The sequence below is a fragment of the Arctopsyche grandis genome, chromosome 13 (assembly GCF_051622035.1).
Source record: "Arctopsyche grandis isolate Sample6627 chromosome 13, ASM5162203v2, whole genome shotgun sequence".
Lineage (NCBI taxonomy): Eukaryota > Metazoa > Arthropoda > Insecta > Trichoptera > Hydropsychidae > Arctopsyche > Arctopsyche grandis.
This window is the reverse complement of record NC_135367.1, coordinates 6,024,619-6,044,092: the sequence shown is the minus strand read 5'-3', so window position 1 is coordinate 6,044,092 and position 19,474 is coordinate 6,024,619. Positions and strand designations below refer to the sequence as shown.

Below are 19,474 nucleotides of genomic sequence, written 5' to 3'. Positions count from 1 at the left end.
TATTATTAGTAGTTATTATACAAAGTACATAAATACATATCAATTAATATCCACAGAGACACATATATGGTCGAATTTGTAAACTTGCAGCATTTTAAACAATTCAGTGAATTTCAAGATTGCTGAAAACTCGAAATTTGTCAGAAAATGGGTAAGGTTACTAGTTTGTTGGAACCATTTCAATGAAAATCAGATAAATTGGCAAACTCTGATAGGAAAAGATCGACCTGGAATCACAAATCCAAGGTCTGGCCAGCAGAAATCGGTGGGAATTAAACCCGTGACCACTCTGTTCAAAGCATTATATGCTAACCACTAATCTATTCTGCTGTATATATGGCTTGGTGCACGTATATTGTGGTATACGTTAATTACCTTGAAAGGAAAAACCTGAATTATTCCAGCATCTACATACTTGAAATTTGATATAAATTAAAAAATGGACATAATATTTAATAATAAAAATTGTGAGACAAAGTTCAACAATTGTTTTAAAAAAATACTAAGAAATTATTTGCGAGAAAAACTTTAAAGAATCGAAATGAAAAACTCCACGAAATTTTAAGACAGAATTTCTTATTGTATGTTCACTAATTAAATACGAAAATATCGTTTCGACTTAAATGTTTCGACTTTCTTCATAATATATTGAAATATATAAAGAAAATTCATCACATAATTTAATTGATTTCTTTTGTAAGAATCAAAATTACTTAACTAGTACAAAATATGCATTTCAAAATTTTAATTATATAAATTATAAATATATAATTCAATTATACATATGTGTTAAAAACTTTTGATTTATTTTATAGACATGTCTTCTAAAAAACATCCACATAGGGAAATACATTATTAAATTTTATATATTCATTACTAATAATATGATTCAGCATTATAGCTCAATGGTTGCGTTAATGCTAACTACCGAGAGGCTCTTGGGTTCAAGCCATGGGTTGACGTCGATTGAAAATAATATTTTCCAAGCATTTATGCAGCGCTGCTGTTCAGACTGGGATATTTGTGACTCCAAATTGATCATTTCCTATCAGAGTTTGTCAATTTGTCTGATTTGATTGTTGAAACGGTTCCTCATCAAATTAGAAAAAACCATCATACGTACTATTTGTCACCATTATTTGAATATGATTTCAAATTTATAATCTATAAATTTATATACATATTCAGGCATGGCATCATGGGAAAATATAAATACATATATAATATCAGAAGAACATCTTGAATCAAGGCCAAATTAACTCTGAAAGCAATATGTGGTTTTAGCAACAGTCCTTTGTCTAATTGAATCTTAGATGAAGTTTCACAATAAAGACACATACATACATAACAATATCCATTTCCACATTGGATTCACTATTGTATTTCACAACGTTCCTATTTGCATAAACGTGAAACATTATTATCTCAATATTAGCATATTTTGGAACGCGTTAAAACACGCCCAGTATTTTCCTTCCGCTCGGCATTCAAAATATGCTGTATTATTCATAACAATATTAGGGTACGTATACATACATTTGTACCCCTACATACATACCCAGTGGATAATCCCACGAGGGTGGTTTTTAGACGCGTAGTTTTCTGAATAATGAAGTGTGTACAATAGGGAACATTATGTAAATGCTTTTGCGTGCTGGAGAAGCTCGATGAAAGCTCACGCTTGAGCTTTTGCGGTATCAAATAAAAAGAAAGATAAATAGAAAAACAATGCTTGTTAATTTATCACGTTTCAATCGCTGGAATTTGACTGGGTTCTGTATGCACTCACGAGATTGATTAGTAAAAGTTGCTTTTGTAAATTAATTACGTAATAGTTTCAACTGTTTTTCTGGAGAGCTTTAAAAACTCGTCATGCGTAAAAGCATTTACAGATTTTGTGCGACAAACAACAACAGCGATAAACATGGATGGGGAAAATTAACTTAATGGAAAATACAGAGTGTATATCAGAGAATATTCGTACTGCTTAATGTATATATGTATTGTAGTGTGATGATAAGATCTGTAAGTTTTGTAATTGTATTGCATACATACATACATATATCATATGTGCTATGACAGGAATTATTCCCAAGGCGATACATTAGATTATTTTTGTACGTACTAACAATTTTTTAAACATAACGGGTCATAGAATACGATAGAGACATCTATGTCGATCTCAAAAATTTGCGAGATATATACATACATATTATATAGGTAGCATTTTATAAGATTCAACATACCCGAAATGCTAATAGCTGTAATATGGAAAAACTGAAGGGGAGGATACCAATTAAGCTAGAAAAGTTGTGAAATTCTAACAGGAGATGGATCTATGTACGTATGTTTTAATAACAACAAGATCTCGCCAGCAGTATATTTGGTTGAGGCTTGAACCCACAATTGGTATGAAATAACTCTACAAGTGCACCAGATTGAATCAGAGAAAATCAAATTCCTAGCTTTGTAATGGTTCGTTTCACTTTTATGTAAAAATATCAAATATTGCTTCAGTCTAGATTAAAAATTATTACTTTTATTTTTATCTAAGAATCCTATTTATTTTAATGAACTTTTTTAAATGGTTTAAAATAAAATAATGCAATATTACAGTTGAATCAAACTTACATATATAAGAAAATTTGGAATATTTGTGAAAAAATTTGGATGTGACGAACCCATGACTTTATTTATTGTATTTGAGGAAAATAGGTCACAAAATAAAATTTGATAATTAATCATACATACATATATACACGTTCACACATACCAAGTTATGAGAGCATTTTCAATACACATTGAGCGCAAATGTGGGGAAACTTACACAAGAGAAAAAGTTCTACTTCCGGTTGCCGGATTTTGTTATATTTATTTTCTTGACATATTTAATATCAAGAAAATAAAAATAATTTAAAAGATCAAAACAAAATACTGAAATATTGTTTTAAAATAAAATACTACTTCCCGCTTACGAATTCTCACCAAAGCCTTATCAGCTCCAAGTTAGTACATAAAGAAAACAAATACAAATTTTCTGCTTGATTCGTTCAGGGGTGTGGAAAGAATTGTTGTCACAACATTTCTGACTTTTGTAAGAGGAAAAAATCCCGCTTGGGTTTATTAAATTTTGTATTTTTTTTTTATTTTCATCACATTGATACAAGAAGTATACTTAAGAAGGGGAGGTTCCATTTTACAATTTCGCCATAGTGACATTACAGATTAGCTCCAGGTCGTCACTATGGCTAATTTATTTTAAGACATTGAAAACTCATAATTAACGAGACATCTAAATACATAATTATTACATACATACACATGTAAATCGAAACAATACCCGACATCTATGGTCTGATATGACAAACATCGTATAAATACGATTAATAACATTTTCATATAACAATACGAATTTTCATATTCGATAAACATCCACAGAGACATCTTTGATGAGAAATCTGGGGAAACCTGAGATATAACAATAACTCAAGGTTTGCAACAGAAAATTGGGAAGGAAAAGCCAATTTTACAGGAACCATTTCAATGAAAATCAGAAAAATTGGCAAATTCTGATAAGAAACGATCGGCCTCGACAAACCAAAATCTGGCCAACAACGAGACTCTTAGTGGGAATCGAACCCGTGACATCAAGCACGAAATAATTCCATACTCACCACTAGACCACGCTGCTAGTTAGTATGATATGATGAACGGTGTTCAAAAATCCCCAAAATACACTGACACACAGACACACACATTTTTCTAGATCATGAAAACGTGATCAATGATCAATTCTGAGTTCGAATCAGTCAAAAATTCGAGTTCTAATTTTGACATGATCACAAAACTTCTCCTATTGTTACTACGTACAGAGATAAAGTGATAAATGTAGGTGTCTCGCATCTTTGACAGCCCTGTCATTGGGCTCTTGAAATTTGCTAAAGTACATAAGTGCCCCGTTGAAAATTTTCTCTCGTTTCATTCTTGGTCGGTGTTAAAAATTAAAAAGAGAGGTTCTCACTCAAATCACGAACGACTTGGAAAAGACCAGTCCGCGTACTTACGAGTTGTTTTACGACGTGTCGTGACGTCTTTACTTATTCACGTCGCTTTGCCGGGCCCTTGGGTACTTTTGGGAGCGAACCCCGGGTAACTCGCTAACGAGATTATTTCGTCTCGTCTCGAAACACTGAAGCACCTCTCCTGTTCTGTGAATAAATGATTCTGTGTAAATTCTCCAACGCGATGTACATACCTACAAACCTGCGACTGAGACCATATTATCTCGCTGCTTAATATCTTTGAGCTTTATTCGCGCTATATTACATATACACGTTACCGGATTATATTACAAGAAAACCTAATTGGCCCAACTGTTCCACATCGAACGTCATTTCGGATGTTTAAATAGTCAAAGTCATTTTAGAAAGGTAATGGCTTGAATTTCATAATATAATCTATACTATATCTATATATATATAAAAATCGAATAGGCTCCTAAACCAAAGAACCGATTACGATGGAACTTTCAGGATTTGTTTTCAACATGTCCGGGAAGATTACTGTGAAAAAAAAAGGGAAAAAACCTCTTAATAATAATCGTTGTAATTACGATTTTATCGACGCGAAAGTATGAAGCGCCAGTGTGTAGTTAAGGAAATGTTTATGTTGGTAACCAACTTGCGCGCACGCATTGCCAACGTACAAATACATTACGTACCACTCATACCAACCTGATATTACGTACCACTCATAACAATCCTACATATCTATATAAATCAATGTTTGTCTGTCTGCAAGTATGCGTTCCTATACTTAACTATAATTTAATTTGATTGTTAAGTATTAATTTGACACTGAAACATTCACTTATCGAAACGCATCGAGAAGCGGAAACGGGAACGGGAATTGCATGCGTTATTGTATGATGGAATGATGGAACTTTTAGGATTTATTGTATACATGTCTGGGAAGCTTACTGTGAAAAAAATCTGCCAAAAACAGGAATGGGAACGGGAACGAGAACGGGAATGGGAACGGGAACGGGAATTGCATGTGTTATTGTGGCATTGCAACGCATGCCGGGTTCAGCATGTATATAAAATTGAATTTCTCTTTGTTTGTCTGTCTGTCTCGTATAGACTCCTAAACCACTCAACAGATTACGATGGAACTTTCAGGATTTGTTGTATGCATGCCCGGGAAGCTTTCTGTGAAAAAAAAACGGGAAAATCCTCTTAATAATAATATTCGTAATTACGATTTCACCGACGCGAAAGTTTGAAGCGCCATTGTGTAGTCAAGGAAATGTGTTCGTTGGTAACCACGTTACCAGTTGGTTTATGACGACACGGGGTTAGTTGAGCTCCAACCATAACTTGAAACGGGAACGGGAATTGCATGCCTTATTCTGGCATTGCAACGCATGCCGAGTTCAGCTAGTATTATATATGTATAATGTCGGTAGATAAAAAAGTATTAGAAGTATGTTACATGCACTGGGATGGTTGAGTATTAATAATAGTTTGAAGCTAAGCACATTATCGTTTGTTTATAAGTTACATAGATCATGAGTTATTACCCGATTATTTTAAAGATTATAGAATAAGAAATAGAGATATTCATAAGCATTACACTAGAAATAAGAATAATTTAGTTGTAGGTAGAGTAAGAAAAAGAACGGCTGGGGTTGTCTTTCACAGGGGTGTACTAATGTATAACGCCCTCCCTGGGTGCATCAGGTCTTCTAAGACCATGGATGCATTCTTGCGAGGAGCAAAGAGACACCTCTGTGAGGGATAGTACATATAAGTTAAATATAGTATTTTAGATATAAGTTATTGAAATGTATTTTTTTTTTTGTAAATTAGCTAATAGCTAAAATTATATATAAATAAATAATATATAGATTATGTATTGAAAAAAATGATTTGATTTATCATGTTTGGAACTGTGCATTTCTTATTTGTATTAAATTTTGTTTTTATTTATCTATTTCAGGCACATACCAGGGTCAGTGGTTGCGAGGAATGCGACATGGGTATGGAGTCCGAGCATCGGCGCCATTCGGATTGGCGTCCCATTATAGACCACAAAAGGCGGTGAGGGCGTCCCTTACTTCCCTTCGATCAGCTGATGGTGCACCGGCAGCACCACCAACCCCTGACCCAGCCGAAAGACGTACGCACCGACTCGACGACTCCAGAGGAGGGTTCGTGCTCAAAGCACGCTCCGATGAACCGCCAGCTAGGAGGAACAGTCTCGTCGAGAAGACCAAGAAGGGCCTGCTTTCTGTAAGTTCAAAAGAAACTTCTTTGCGGACGGTAGAATCAATCGTATCTGTACGTGTTACGAATCATTGCACACCCACCTCTGTACAGTTGAGCCAAAATGGGACTATTTTCAAACATTTCTACTATTTGCCATGTAGTAGAGTAGTCTCGTTTTCCTTGCGGGTATATATGTACATATGTAGGTAGGTAGTTTATTAACCCTTTGGGTGCTGACGTATTTTTTGTTAAAGACCGCCACGCTGAAAGTTTTTCCAACATTTCCAACTAGAATTATTTAGATATCCAATAGAAAGCAGGTATAAAAATTGTGGCTAATACAAACAAACCCTATATCACTACCCGAGATAACTACCGCCGAGGATTTCGAGTTTTGTAAAGGTGTGTTTAGACTTTTGTTTATTTTATACTTGAAACAGTATAAAATAAACAAAAGAAGTCTTTTAATGAATGCATTTTTCCAAAACAAGTTCCATCTTCTTCATTGTTGTTAAAATGTAATGCTCACAATCTAAATTCCAAGCCACAATCTAAAATACTCAGCAGCTCGGGATTTCCATCGGGAAATTCTGCTATGGTTATAAATTCAGAAATTCCGGGGTAAACCAGTCTTTATAAATGTTGACAAATTATTTATTTATTTGGAAAATTTACAGTTTATTAAGTTACATAGATTGATAGTAAAAAAACATAATTATGTTAAGTAAACCATTAATAATTTTCACATATACATACATAAGTAAAAAAAGAAAAGCTTAAACATTTAAAATAAGAAACAAAAATGATAATAGAGTAAGATAGTTAGAGAAAACAAAAAGAAAAAAATAGAAATAACAGTATAATAAAAATATCAAAATAATAAGAATAATAATATGATAAAAATTATGAAATAATAAAAATAATATAATATATAACAAAAAACAAAAAGACAAAATAAATACATCAAAATAAAAATTCATAATCACCATCGTAAATTTTCAATAAAATTAATCATCGAAAAACAAGTTTGCAATAATCACTCTAGCTTGTATAGCATTAATATTAAATAAGTCAAACATAGAAATTGCAGAAGTTAGTGTGTTGACGGTGGAGCTTGCACGCCAGATGAATGAGCTTCTTCCATAATTAGAAAAAGTATTAGGTATGTAAAGGAGCTCATTACATCTAGTCATTCTATTTGGCACACGCAATGATAGTCTGCTCAATAATTGAGGACAGTCTATTGAGCCGTTAAGGATGTTCAAAATTGTTGAGATGTCAGCTATCTCCCTTCTTTTGACAAGTGGAAGTAGATGCTGACACCTACAAGCATCTTCATAGGAAGTATGTATAGGATAATCCAAAACGGCTACTGATGTACCTCAAGAATCTCTTCTGAATGCGCTCCAATCTGTCTCTTGCACCAGAGTACTTTGGGTTCCAAACTTGGGATGCAAACTCAACAATACTTCTTACGTATGCACAATATAGTATTTTGTATGATTTAATAGAAGTAAAGCATTTGGAGGACCGGTTTAATGACCCATGTTCAATGCATTTTTTTCAATATTATCTAGAAAGGTTTAGCGGGTAGTATTCTTGTTTACTTTGTACGTAGTCAAAATAAAAGCCTATCGATGTTTTTCAGGCCCAAAGACTTGTTGGCAAAACGCTGATCGGTATTGGTCAGCATTCAAAAGGTTAATATTTATGTCATGTCGTTAATTATTGTCAGTTGAAATGGTCTGGGTTTTAGAACCTTGCGATAGATATATGTATGTACTCATTTTTGAACGAACAATTCCTCAACTGATAAACAGTTACATATTAGTGGTGAAATGTACTGTGACCGATGTTGTGAATTTTCTGTGGATATGTTGTGAATTTTCCAGAAATGAGTTTGTACTCGGCTCATAGCTAGCATAAACTTGGATAAACTTTGAGTACTTCTCTCAATTGAGGGTTGTCTTTATTTTACATATGCCATTGAAAGGGATGAGTGAATTAAGTATCCGTCTTTAGGACCTCTTTAGAAACTCTCGTCTCTATTACTGAATCCTGGCGCTTAAACTAAAGTGTTCATTTGTAAGTGAAGTACTGAAAACATTTAATGAAGATTCGTATTAATTAATATTAATATAAATTAATCTTGAATATTTTAAATAAATATGATAATTTGTCCATTTGGACATTTTGATCTTTTTAACAATCGCGAATTCACTTGTACTGTACATCCCAAAGTTGAAAAGTATGCGTTAAAATTTCGCATTGATTATTGGAATAGGTGATCTATTCATACATACATATGTACAGAGGCGGCTGGTTCCAAAAATTAAGACGAAAAAAAAACACCAAGGCGCTAAATAACTTGGGAACCTATCGTAAGAACTCGTGAGTTTGTATCGCTGATCTATATTTGCCTTTTTTATATGAAAATATATCTGTTTCACGTATCGAGAACACTTAAGTATTCTTTCTATTTCATTGGTTTGTGTATGAAAAATTTTTCAATAGAAGTTTAAAGAAAAACGCACACTTTAAATTGATTGTTGACGCACCAGGCTCAGCTATCATATTTTTCATCACTTGTAGAATACGTATTGAAATTATACGTATTACGAAATTATGTTCACAATACATCTTATATCTATTTTAATAGCTACTGATCTACTGGTCATTTTCTATTTTACAATTTTAATTTAATTTTGTTAGTAATCACAGTATTATATTATTCTAATGTTAATGTACAGCATAATAGAAAAAAGAGCTTAAAAACCTATTTACAATTGTAGAATACGTATAGTTTCTCGAAAATACCCTCTTTTTTTGATATTCGTTTATTTTACTATTAGTAAATACATGCATATATCGATATAAATTTGTTATTTTTGATTAGGGGTACATCGCAAGCGCTCCTTAAAACGAGCCGCCCCTGAATATATACATAAATAGGAAACATCGAATATACATATATGTATATGTATATGGTTTTTAGTCAGACTATGTTATACACGTGAATTAGGGATTGCAATTTACCGTCAAATGTCGTAAACCGGTAAATACTTAATGATTTTTCCTACTACCGGTATTCCGGTATTTACCGGTAAATGACAAATGTTTTTTTCGTGGATTAAATAACTTTATGCGGCTACTTTTCCTAAAACCGTTCACCTAGATACTAGATATTTGTCATACAAATGCTTAAAAGTAAATTCGTAGTAATAAATCTATTTTATTATTTTTTATTTTTAACCAATCATGTTTATTTATTTAAAGTTAGAACCATTTGAAATTTTCGATTATAATTGTAACAACCGTCTGATCACATTTAATATCATTTGTGTTGATGTGTGTTGCCGGTGAATTTATCAATTTAAAATAGCCACATTTAATACTGAAAATAAACAAATTTCAGACAAAATAACACACAATACGCCATTTGCATCGACTTTATGCAATTATATGCCTGTGTATGTACTTAATTCGCAATAAAATAGTTTTCGGTAATTACCTATACATTTTATAATTTACCGCTTTTCTCTGATGGCGCAATTTTTTTGATTTACCGGTAAACTGGTTTACCAATATTGCGATTCCCTAACGTGAATGTATAAAGTGATTATTTTAAAATATATATGTATATAAGAGTTGATATGTTATCTTGGTGCTTGATGAATATGTACATACATATGTGATGAATTTTACAAAAATGTTCTTTTACAAAAAATGCTCGAATAAGTGATGAAATTGAGCAAAAATATTCGTCAAAGTAAAGATAGGTTCTGAAATTGAGAACTCCACTTGGGGAAAATACGAATATAATAAGAACTAAATCAATACGAAAGCTTGAAAAGAAACGATAAAATAATAAATTTAAATCAAAAGTGTCTCATGATAGCACTTTGACAATTGAAGTGAAAAAAGGTTTACGTGTTAGATAAAAGTAAAACTTTCTAAAGTTTTGTTAAAACGGATAAGACAAAGATACGTTTTCGTGTACATACATATATTCCCACTCTGCGAATTGAACTGATTAAAGAAGTTTTAGCTAACTCTTTCATGAGAATAAAACAAAATATAAATATAGATAACATCTCGTGAATTGTTTATGCGGAAATTATTGTCCATTTTCTCTGTTTGACTACATACATATGTACATACACATATTGATATCGAGTGTTGTTTTATATATTTCAATATCCGATAAATTGTAGGCGTTGAAATGCGATAATCTCTTTGTTGTTTGCCTAGCTTTCGATATAATCGAACGCTTTTAAGCGCGGGGGATTTTCTTCTGTAAATAAAATCGACGTAAGTGCGGGATTAGGGAAAGCACAAGGGTTCGCAAAAAAGGTCTTAAGCGAAAAATAAATTAAATTTTAACATCGTTCCCGAAAAAACCACGCGAGGCGAGGGTCTGCGAAATTGATTCTATCGTGGTTTCCCTTGCGAATAAGAAATAATTCTGGGATGGCTCTCGTCCAATCTTCTAATAAAAAATTAAGCAATCACTCACGGCTTGGATCGAGACAGTTTATCCCACTTTTTCACCACTTATTGAATTGTTCGGCTTTTTTCGACCGAAAAATCGCTAAATGTAATTAACGCAAAAGTTTTAATTGCTCTAGACAAATTTATCAATCACCATTTTTTTTATTGTGTTTCAGGGCTTGAAAATCAGAAAGCAGCGCAGCACTGGTGACCTGGAGAAGAGAGGTACCGGCTCTGGTTCCATCAGGTCCACTGGCTCCACAGCTTCTTGGGTTTCCACAGAAAGCTCCCACTCAGGAGTGACGAACGCGTCCTTACACACCGATTCAAATGCGAGCTTTGTTGTAGAAGTACGTATATACATATATTATATAAAACCTGAAAAATGTATGTGACGTCATGACATCTCACGTCAATTATGAATTCCTTTCAATTATCAATTCATTTTCAAAATCACACACTGCTATATTAGTAGTGTTGCGTAGGGAAAGATCAAATAGTCGCTTCACAGATTTTATTCAACGATCCCAGAGGTCCACACAGAACCACCGCTCACTCCAGAATCATCTGATCTACCGTGTACTATCCTTATAAAGGACAAGTTGCACATCACAGCTTCCGCAATCCATTAATATGGCTGGGCACTTAAAGGTCTACCCTGGCGAGTCTATTGTTTACGTACGCACTCACTCAGGTCTGTGAGAACTCCAGCGTTTCCTTTGTTCGGGCAGTTACTCCCGTAAGTCTAGTCTGGGGTATCTATTGTTCACCCATGAAAGCATTTAGAATGTGGATACTCTCTCTCAAGTTCTCACGTTACAATAGTGTTGCGTAGGGTAGGTTCGGTTCAGAGATGCGCTTAGTTCAGGGATTAGCTTATTTTCGTTCGATCCCGTGGGTTGACCAAGATTGAAAACAATTTATTTCAAATATAATCTGTAGTTCTGCTGGTATGACTGGATATTTGTGAATCTAAATCGATCGCGTTCTTTCAGAGTTTTGCCAATTTATTTGATTTCGTTGTTGAAACGGTTCTTCTATCACATTGGCAAAAGCCATCCTACTCACTATGTGTATATAGAGTCAATAAAGCCCTCTACATTAGGCCAACCCCCCCCCCCCCCACGAATACAGTCTGAGAAACCCTTTCGTCGGAGGACGAGACAGTTGTCCAGCAATATAGCACTAGAACAACTGCACATCACTGCTCTATTAAAAAAATGTACCTACCAGTACAAACTTACATAAAAAAGGAAAATAAAAAGAAAATATATATATGAGTACGCGTAGCACACATACATGCATGCGTACTTACTGTGTCACCACTATTTGAATATGATCAAAATTTATAATCCATACATTTATCTATGGTATTTAACATGTACAAGTTAAATACCATAGATGTTACTCAGGGCTAACCCATAATAATATCATGGAGAAATATAAAATAAAAATATGACAGGCAAAAGTTGGTTCACAGCATCTCCAGTCCACCGTGTATACCCTCCTTTTAAAGGTAAGTAGCCGAGTGTTCAGACATGCGAACAATCCTGACATTCTCCATAAACGTCATTTTGCAAAAACTAGGAATTGCTTAAAATTCCCCACAAAATCTTATAATAAAATAATTTCTTTCTTTGTTGATAATTAAATGATTTTTTTGAACCATATGCAAGTTTTCAGTCTGTTTTTTGTTTGTTTTCAGGACGAGCACTTGGATAGCGGTGTGACGGAAACGTATATGGGTGAATGGAAGAATGATAAGCGCACTGGGTTCGGAATTAGCGAGAGAAGTGATGGACTCAGATACGAGGGCGAATGGTTTGCCAACAAGAAATACGGCTACGGAGTCACTACCTTCAGGGACGGTACCAAGGAAGAGGGGAAGTACAAGAACAACGTACTGATCACCAGCCAAAAGAAGAAGCACTTATTTCTCATCAGGAGCGCCAAGTTCCGAGAAAGGATAGATGCAGCTGTCAACGCGGCACAACGCGCTTCCAAAATCGCTTTGCAGAAAGCTGACATTGCCATTTCCAGGTTCAAATTACATTTCTGTATTCATTTTGTAAACCAGTCACCCACTGATTACTTGTTTTAACCACTTAATCGCCACGCGTTGGTAGAAACCGATTCGATTATTTTATTATTTGTGTTAAGTGCCAACCCTTGACACTACCTCTTGAATATACATATCACAAACTAACGAAAAATATTGACTTATTTCAATTTCATTAGTATCACAGGATATTTTTATATGTCACTGTGAAGAAACCAAAATTAATTTCGAGCTATAGCCTCAAATACGAAGGAGCGCGCACCGGTGCGATTAAGTGGTTAACGAAACTTGACTTTATTATTAACTGACTGGATCGTAGTACTATATCCGCCTTTGAAGATGTTTAGTTGTTGAATTTGCTCTAATTTGATTGAATTCTATTTCAGGACAGCAACTGCTAGAGGCAAAGCGGAACAAGCGGATATTGCCGCCGATCATGCCAAGGAGGACTCGGACTTAGCTCAGGTGACAGCGAAGCAGTTCGCCCCTGATTTCAAACAACCGGGAATAGAACGGATAAGAATCAGAGAAAAATTCAAACCACCCCCGGAAGACGCCATGCCTGGCAAGTCCATACTCCACCAGCCTACGAAAAACTTCGACCAGCCGCCGGCTCAAAATACGAGTCAACTGAAAACGACATTCGCATCTTCCATTCGGAGACCATCCGAAGCCTATCCTCAAGCCGTTCAACCAAACGATCCTTATCCGGCACCCGCTTCTGCCTACGCCACTCAAAACCTACCCCAAGTCCAACCAAACAATAACTATCAACCCCAACAGCCTATCAATATGCAGACGAACAATTATCCAACAAAGCAGATGCAGCTGCAACAGCAGCAGCAGCAGCAACAACAACAACAACAACAACAACAAAACGCATATCAACAACAGCAGAACTCGTACCAGAATAATATGTACCAGCAACAACAACAACAACAACAACAACCACAGAACAATTACCCCACCAATTACGATGCATTCCCTCAACAGAACAATAATAACGTGCAACAGAACAACTATGCACCTAATCAATACCAAAACTACAACCAAACAGACACTAGTCCGTACATGAACTCGTTAGAACAAAACAGAGTGCCTAACCTGCCCAATTCCATTCCCCCCGGTGCGATGCCCTCGATGCCGATGAACGATCCGATGATGCAGCAGCAGCAGCAGCAGCCCATGAACAGCGCCCCAGCGTACGGACAATCCATAAGAAGAAATTCAAGACAAGTAGGAGAGAGGCCGCCTTTGGTGAACCAATCTTCGATAGACCACTTTGACCATTATAAACGACCGCCGAGTAGAGATTCGAGCGTGGACCGGTACGCGAGGGCAACCGGTCGCATGAGCCTGGCCGGATCGAGGCAACCCTCAGTCGACAAGACTGGTATGGAGCCTGTGATGGACAGGATGAGCAGGGGCGCTTCCCAGATGAGATCAGGGACTCCTGTTTCTATGACGGGGAACGGCACTGTGCTCACGGGTCAAGGCACGCGCGCCGCCACCCCCGCCTACTCGGTCTCGAGCCAATCCCAATCAGGACAGAATCCTCCCTTCGAAGATGTCCTATTGAGGAAGCGGAACCTAGGACAAGATATCATCCCCTCCATGGCACAACCAAAAAGAACGGAGAGCCTTTATATTGGATCTAAAGCTGTGCCTCCTCCGATAGGAGGTGGAGGCGGTGGTGGTGGCGGTGGAGGAGGAGGAGGAGGTGGAGGAGGAGGAGGAGGAGGCGGTGGAGGGGGAGGCGGTGGAGGGGGAGGCGGTGGAGGAGGACACAAAAGGGTATGTTTTTATTGTATTAGTATTTCAAGCATGTTAGTTAAAGCTAAATTGAGGTTACTGAAGGTGGCTATCCACAAGTCAAGACTAGGTATGACATGTCGTAACTACATATGTACATTGAAACACTACGGCAGACAACACACAAGACAAATGTAGCGACTTTGTATTTTGGAATCTTTTATCAAATGTACTTATTGTCAAAAAGAAGTACATACATACATATGTAAAAAAATATAGTCTGTTGTTTAACCCTTTGAATGCTGACCAACGCCTGAACAAGTCCATAAGGCATTGTTTTTTGACTATGTAAAAAATAAACAAGGATACTACCCGCTAAGCCTTTCCAGGTAGCATTGAAAAAAAATGCATTGAACATGGGTCGTGTAATCCGTGTCAATGTTTATAGAGACTGGTTTACACTGGAATTTCTGAATTTATAACCATAGCAGAATTTCCCGATGGAAATTTCTAACTGCTGAGTATTTTAGATTGTGGCTTGGCATTTATATTGTGAGCATTACATTTTAATAAAAATGAAAAATATGGAACTAGTTTTGGAAAAATACATTCATTAATAGACTTCTTTTGTTTATTTTATTGTTGCAAGATATATTTGAGAGTCTAAACACACCTTTACAAAACTTGAAATCCTCGGTGGTAGTTATTTAGGCTTTGTTTGGATTAGCTACAATTTTTATACCTGCTTTCTATTGGATTTCTAAATAATTTTAGTTGAAAATTTTGGTGAAATTTTCAGCGTCAGCACTCAAAGGGTTAATAATATTTCAAGTCCTTGAAAGATAGCGACGAATACAATTATTTGGTAGAATATTTGCTGTTCTCTAATTAAACTGCTATGACAAACGAATTGCTACAGACTTCTTTGCAAACTAATTGTAATGTGGATAACCAGCTTAAGAGAATATGTCAATACTTCATTAAGAATAATATTTTTGAAGCAGTAGTAAGTGCATATATGTATATATTGATCCGATGGGTTTATGAAAAGTTATATACTTCTATATTCTGTTCATTTGCTTGTCGTATAATTAGTTTTGTGGAAAAAAATTGTATAGTAATAGAATGGGTAGTTAGAAATATTGATATAATTTAAAAAGAAAGAAGATTAACATCTAAGAATTCAGTTGAATGGAAAATCCAATTTCCACGAAATTTTCTTATCCGATCACCAAGTACTGTTTTAACTGAACTTCACGAATAGTATTTTATATACTTTTGTTCCAGACCATAAGCTTACTCTTTTTCTTTAATTTGATTGAAAGACTTGTGTAAATTAGACGAATTGACATTTCTAAACTAGTATAGGGTTTATTAAGTAGTATTGTTATAATATTTATATATATTATGAAATAATATCGTCATTTTACGTAAATATTCATATACAGTTGAGTTTCAAATGAAAATTTATTTAAAATAAAAAAAAATCGTCAATATATGAGCCACTATTTTCGTAGGTGGCGTAAGTCCACTTTTCTACATTTCAAGAGATATCTCGCAAAATATTAAAAATAATGTTTTGCGTTTTACAATTTTTAAAAATACTGATAAAAAAATACCTGCGTTTATTCTGCTTTTTTGAGATTCTGGACATATCGAATTAAAATAAGTGATAACAATTTGTGAATTAAGTCAAACTGAAATAGTGTTTTTGGAACTGAAAATTGAACTTCCGCCACTTTCAAATATATCGGCTAATATAATTACTATGATATTGTTGCATAGGGGTGGATTTATGATCCAAATTAAAGGTTAGTCGCTCACTACAGCTTCCCCAATCCATTTGTTTCTACATTGTCTGGGCACGTACAGTTTAAAATGACTCTCACGCTCTCAGGGTTCTGGGAATTCTACCGACCACTAGGCCAATTCGGGGGTCTCCATTGTTAGCCCCCGAATGCACTTTAGGCGCTGGATAATCCCCATAATGTTCCCACGTTACAATATGTTATTAATAATATTTCGAAATTTGAAAGTACCTATAGGTATATTTATTTTATTATTTCACATAGATATATACCAGGAAGGCTTGACAGGAAGACCCCAATGCGCCTTCCTGGACAATTAATTACAAACAATGCAGCATTTTATTATTACATAAATCACTGTATTTCCAGAAGCTGAAGAACAAGAAATAACAATTTATTACATAATTAATCCATTGATACATCTATGGATTTAGATTTTGTACATAATTTTTACAAATTATACAAACAATAAATACAGAAGATTTGTGATAACAGGAAAAAAAGACTTTTTGCCAATTTTGAGGAACCGTTTCAACAATGATCAGATAAAATTGGCAAACTCTGATAAGAAACCACCGATTTGGAGTCACAAGTACCCCCAAATCTAACCAGCAGTATGGCGGATCGAACACACTGATCACTTGGTGCTAAACATACACGCTACCATTAAGCCATACTGCTGGTTATACATATATGCTATATGTACTACATATATCACGATAAAATTAATTAAGAGTTAAATTCATATACAAATACATATGTATATGTGCATATGTACGTAATTTGACAGTTTCTGACTGCGGAAGTTGACTGATTCTCATCAAAGTGCATTCGTTTCATCTAATTAAAAAAAAAATTCAAATACAAATCGAAAGGAAAATTTTCTCAATATTAAAAAAGAAAAGTGGCAGCCAAACATTCTTCGCGTTCCCGAGACGACTCGAGCAGCTGTTGTATTGTATCATTCCCGACTGATTTACAGTGGAAAATGTATCTTTAGAAATTTTCATTATTTAAGTCGGCTTATTATGTTTTCGCCATTATGTTTTCACCGTTGCGTAATTTCTTTGCACAGAGAAAATGATTTTCTCGTGACTGTCGCACAATCACACCGCACGCGACTAGCGTTTAATGAATACATACAGTCGATTCCGGATATTTAAATCTACTATGTATTATTTCAAAACGTTGGCATTGTTTTAGCGCAAAACGGAAAACAAACAAGAAGAGTGTCATGACGGACGATTTGGCATACCACCGACGAATGTATGCCGCGTGAATCATCGGCCGGCCGAAACCGTGTAAAATGATGTTTGATTATGTTTGTTTTCACCCGGTAAATCACAATTTAAACGCATTTCCCGCATTTTCATCTGCGCCGCTCGAATGTACGGCAATTATCGCGGAAACTATGCGACAGACGTGAAATATTTTCATCTTTTCCACGGGCATTCATCGGTTTCTCATTCGTTATATGTATGTATAATATGTATTTTGGGAAGTCATCAACATTAGCGGTCGCTCCCACATATCATTCTGGTTTCTTTATTTTTGTTAAAATAAATAAAATAATAAAAAGAGAAGACAGAGGGATAGAAATCTTTCATCTGGTATTTTAACCGTCTCATAAGCGGACCGCAAAACATTGAAATCAAAACATTCAAATCGCGTATTAAAACAATATCATTATGTAAATAGTATGCTCGATAAAAGGTTTATTGCATATTATATCCAGCGTGGGAAAAGCTTGCTAACTAAAAAAAATATATACGTATATATCATTTCTTAAATTAAATTTGTCAACATAGAGTCGACCATTAAATTATATTATCTACCGGTGGATAATATATTCACTGAAAACATTTTTGTAAAAACAATAAAAACAAAAACTAAATACGAGAAGGATTTGAGTTATATTACGTATAGCAAATTTATTACGGTATTATTGACATTTACTCTAACTATTCGACGTTACAATTTAGCTCAAGACCAATTAATGCAATTTGCGGTTTAGGGTCTACAATCGAATTACAATATTTAGGATTTGATATAATAATCCGAATCTACATCAATGACAAGGAAATTATTAAGATTTAATCGTAGATTTGTGGAATATAGTGCGGAATTTATACGATATATTTTACATGTTTGCTTTTATATAATATAATAACAAGTGTTGTACCCGATGACATATCATCGCATCGCTGTTGGCATATTAAGTTATTAAATAAAAAAATAAAAAAACAAATGTGTCTTGGTCATGTGGTTGATCCGCATGCGGTCGAATGTTTTTCAAATACCTTTTGAATAAATTTAATTTAATATTTATATTTAATTTTTTAATATGAAAAAACGATAAAACTACCAACCTACCTACATACATATAAACAATATAAAACACCGATAGAAAAATTAATTAATTAAATAAATTTTCAATAGATGGCGGTAAATTATTTCGGAATTTTTTGCCAAGAGGAAACATTGGTAGCAAATACATAGTATATACATATATAGAAGTTTTTCTTTTGTCATTGTATTCGTATATACCTTTTCGTAGTGGTTTAACTGTGACTTATGTACATATGTATGTAAAATCGAAACGACTATTATAGTACGGCGAGCGTTATCTCAGACAGACAGACAAACAGACACAGACAGAATAGCGATATTATATATACCTATACATATGATATAATTCGCGTGTAATTTGGACTAGTTCCATCAGGCAAAACTACATAATATATACAAAAACAGCATACTTCAGTGGCTAGAGTATTTTTTTTTCATATATTATATGCCATGACAAGAATTACCCCAAGGCGACCTTCTAAAAATATTTCAAACATTTACATACATACAATCAACAAATAATTTGATACACAGCAAATTTGCGAGAAATACAATATGTAGGTAGCATTTTATAAGATTGAACAAATTCAAGATGCTACTAACTGGAATTTGCGAGAAATTGAGGGAAGGATAGCGATTTATTGAATCCGTCATAATAATAAAACTAAACAATCCGGAAAAATCTAACAGGAAATCGACGATGGAAGCAACTAAGCAATGATGGGGACAACTAAGCAAGGAATTCC

At 34.6% G+C, this 19,474-nt stretch overlaps 2 protein-coding genes and 1 long non-coding RNA gene across 3 annotated transcripts in view; all 3 read left to right on the top strand.

Moving 5' to 3' along the window:
* LOC143921344 (uncharacterized) overlaps positions 1-11,110 on the top strand; it is a 105,547-nt gene extending 94,437 nt beyond the window's left edge. Inside the window, exons 3-4 of the long non-coding RNA XR_013261423.1 lie at positions 6,001-6,293; positions 10,937-11,110. This is a non-coding gene — a long non-coding RNA (uncharacterized LOC143921344). The remainder of the gene's footprint in view (positions 1-6,000; positions 6,294-10,936) is intronic.
* The window catches only part of LOC143921341 (uncharacterized), a 658,293-nt gene that overhangs the window by 501,090 nt on the left and 137,729 nt on the right, over positions 1-19,474 (top strand). The gene's annotated exons all lie outside the window — the stretch shown is intronic.
* Positions 10,740-16,521, top strand: LOC143921579 (uncharacterized). The gene is made up of 9 exons (XM_077444930.1): positions 10,740-10,838; positions 10,937-11,110; positions 12,223-12,276; positions 12,466-12,800; positions 13,206-13,569; positions 13,714-14,613; positions 16,089-16,093; positions 16,357-16,382; positions 16,469-16,521. The coding sequence occupies exons 1-9, from the start codon at positions 10,740-10,742 to the stop codon at positions 16,519-16,521; spliced, it is 2,010 nt and encodes a 669-aa protein (XP_077301056.1).